The 2,850-nt window shown below is 38.4% G+C and overlaps 1 protein-coding gene across 1 annotated transcript; it reads left to right on the top strand.

Annotated features, from left to right (window-relative positions):
- Nucleotides 1–2,295: 2,295 nt before the first annotated feature.
- On the top strand, nt 2,296–2,616 carry LOC103264219 (40S ribosomal protein S24-like). The gene has a single exon (XM_021713493.1). It carries the CDS (start codon nt 2,296–2,298, stop codon nt 2,614–2,616), a length of 321 nt encoding a protein of 106 aa, XP_021569168.1.
- The last annotated feature ends 234 nt before the right edge of the window (nt 2,617–2,850 follow it).

The raw sequence follows: 2,850 nt of genomic DNA, 5'->3' as shown, positions 1-2,850 counted from the left end.
CACTAATTACAAAATTAGCGAGTATTTTATATAAATTGTTAATTCAAAAACAAATAAAGAGTAGAAGTTAATAACCCACCTCCTTTGAACTTTCCCAAGATAACCGATGCCATGATATATTTTATACCATTGGAGTCATGTTACTATTCTGAAAAACCTTTTCTTATTATTCAAGTATCATAGACATCCTTAAAAGTCAGTAGAAGCTGGGCTTGGAAGCTCAGCCTATAATCCCAGCATTTTGGGAGGCTGAGGCAAGTGGATTGCCTTAGTCCACAGGTTTGAGAGCAGCCCAGACAACTTGGCGAAACCTCGTCTCTACAATAAATCAAAAGTTAATCAGGCATGGTGGCACACGCCTGTAGTTCAGGCTACTTGGAAGGTTGAGGCAGAAGGATCACCTGAGCCCAGCAGGTTGACACTGGGGTGGCTGTGAGCATGCCACAGCACTCCAGCCTGGGCGACAGAGTGAGACTCCAACTCAAATAAATAAATAAATATTTCTGTATCAATTGGTTCATGATTAAATGACTAAGTTCATTGAGCATTTTTTAATCCGGATATTTGTATTTTGGCTATTGAATTGTCTGCGTTCCTTATATATTTTTGATACTAACCTCTTATCAGATGTATGGTTTGCAAGTATTTTCTACCAGTCTGTGGGTTGACATTACTTTCTGTTGATTGTTTCCATTGTTTTATAGAAATCTTTAGTCTGAAGTAGTCCCATTTGTCTATTTTTTTTCTTTTGGAACTTGTGCTTTTAGTGTCATAGCCAAGAAATCATTGCCAAGACTAATCTCTTAAAGCTTCTCCCTTATTATTTTCTTCTAGAACCCTTATTGTTTCATGTCTTATGGTTAAACTTTTATTACTGTTTGAGTTTATTTTTATGTTGTATAAGATAGGTCCCAATTTTATTATCATTTTTCATGTATATATCCAGTTTTCCAAACATAGTTTGTAATAGAGACTATCCATTATCCATTGTGTTTATTCTTCATATTCTTTTTTTTTTTTTTTGAGTTGGAGTCTCACTGTGTCACCCAGACTGGAGTGCAGTGGCCACTCCCGGCCACCGCAGCCTCGACCTGCTGGGCTCTGGTGATCCTTCTGCTTCAGCCTTCCAAGTAGATGGAACTACAGGCACACGCGCTACCATACCCGGCTAATTTTTTTTGATTTATTGTAGAGATGAGGTCCCACCAAGTTGCCCAGGTGGGTCTTGAACCCGTGGGCTCAGGCAATCCACTCACCTCAGCCTCCCAAGGTGAGGGATTACAGGCTGACCCACCGAGCCCGGCCTTCATACTCTTTTCAAAGATCAGTTCACTGTATATTTGTGTGTATATTTCTGGATTCTCTATTCTGTTCTATTCAACACACTTTCATGACAAAAAGTTTCAACAAACTAGATATAGAAAGAATTTATCTCAATATAATTTACTTCAGCGTAAGAAAGGTTGCATATAAAAAGCTGAAATAACAATGGTTAAAAGCCAAAAGTTTTCACAAACAAGGCAAGGATACGCCCACCACTGATTCAACATAGTACTGAAAATTCTTTCCAGAGAAATTAGGCGAGAGAAAGAAATAAATGACATCCACATTAAAAAAGAAAGAAATACATTTTTCTCTGTTTGTAGATGGCATTATCTTATATGTAGAAATCTCTAAGGATTCCACATGCATACACACAAAAAAATTGGCAGAGGAAATAATTAAATTCAGGAAACTTACAGGATACAAAATCTGCAAACAAAATCAGTTGTGTTTTTATACACACTAACAACCAACTATCCAAAAAACAAGAAAGCAATTCTATATATGATAACATTAAAAAGAGCAAAATACAGCCAGGCATGGTGGCTCAAGTCTGTAATCTCAGCATTTTGGGAGGTCAAGGTGAGAGGATTGCCTGAGACCATGAGTTCCAGACCAGCCTGGGCAACTTGGCAAGACTTCATCTCTACAATTAATCAAAAACTTAGCTGGGCATGGTTGTGTGCACCTGTAGTTCCAGTTACTTGGAAGGATGAGGTGGAAAGGATTCCTGAGCCTAGCAGTCAACAAATGGGGGTGGTCATGAGCATGCCATTGCACTCCAGTCTGGGTAGTGGGAGTAAATCCCCATCTGAAAAAAAAATTAAAACAGGAATAAAATACGTATGAATAAGTCTAACCAGGATTTGAAAGGTTTATACACTAAAAACTACAAAATGTTTCTGAGAAAAACTTTTAGAGACACAAAAAATTGAAAGACATTCTGGGACTGCCTGAGGATCGATAGCCATCATGAATGACACAGTAACTATTTGGACCAGGAAATTCATGACCAACCATCTGCTTCAATGGAAACAAATGGTCATTGATGTCCTTCACCCCAGGAAGGCAACAGTACCTAAGACAGAATTTCAGGAAAAACTAGTCAAAATGTATAAGACAATACCAGACGTCATCTTTGTATTTGGATTCAGAACTCATTTTGGTGGTGGCAAGACAACTGGCTTTGGCATGATCTATGATTCCTTGGATTACGCAAAGAAAAATGAACCCAAACATAGACTTGCAAAACATGGCCTGTATGAGAAGAAAAAGACCTCAAGGAAGCAGTGAAAGGAATGTTAGAACAGAATGAAGAAAGTCAGGGGGACTGCAAAGGCCAATGTTGGTGCTGGCAAAAAGGCAAAGGACTAAAGATGAGGCAGTGACGGTATCTGTGGCCATTGTTTGGATTTTTCACGACCAGCTTAATAAACTAAAACTTTTTCATGTGAAAAAAAGAAAGACATTCTGTGTTCATGGATTGGAAGACTCTAACATTGTGGAAGTGTCCATATTGTTCAAAGG

This window comes from Carlito syrichta, unplaced genomic scaffold (genome assembly GCF_000164805.1).
Source record: "Carlito syrichta isolate Samal-C Ts95f unplaced genomic scaffold, Tarsius_syrichta-2.0.1 Scaffold20033, whole genome shotgun sequence".
Taxonomy (NCBI): Eukaryota; Metazoa; Chordata; class Mammalia; order Primates; family Tarsiidae; genus Carlito; species Carlito syrichta.
This window is presented reverse-complemented; position numbering and strand designations above follow the sequence as displayed.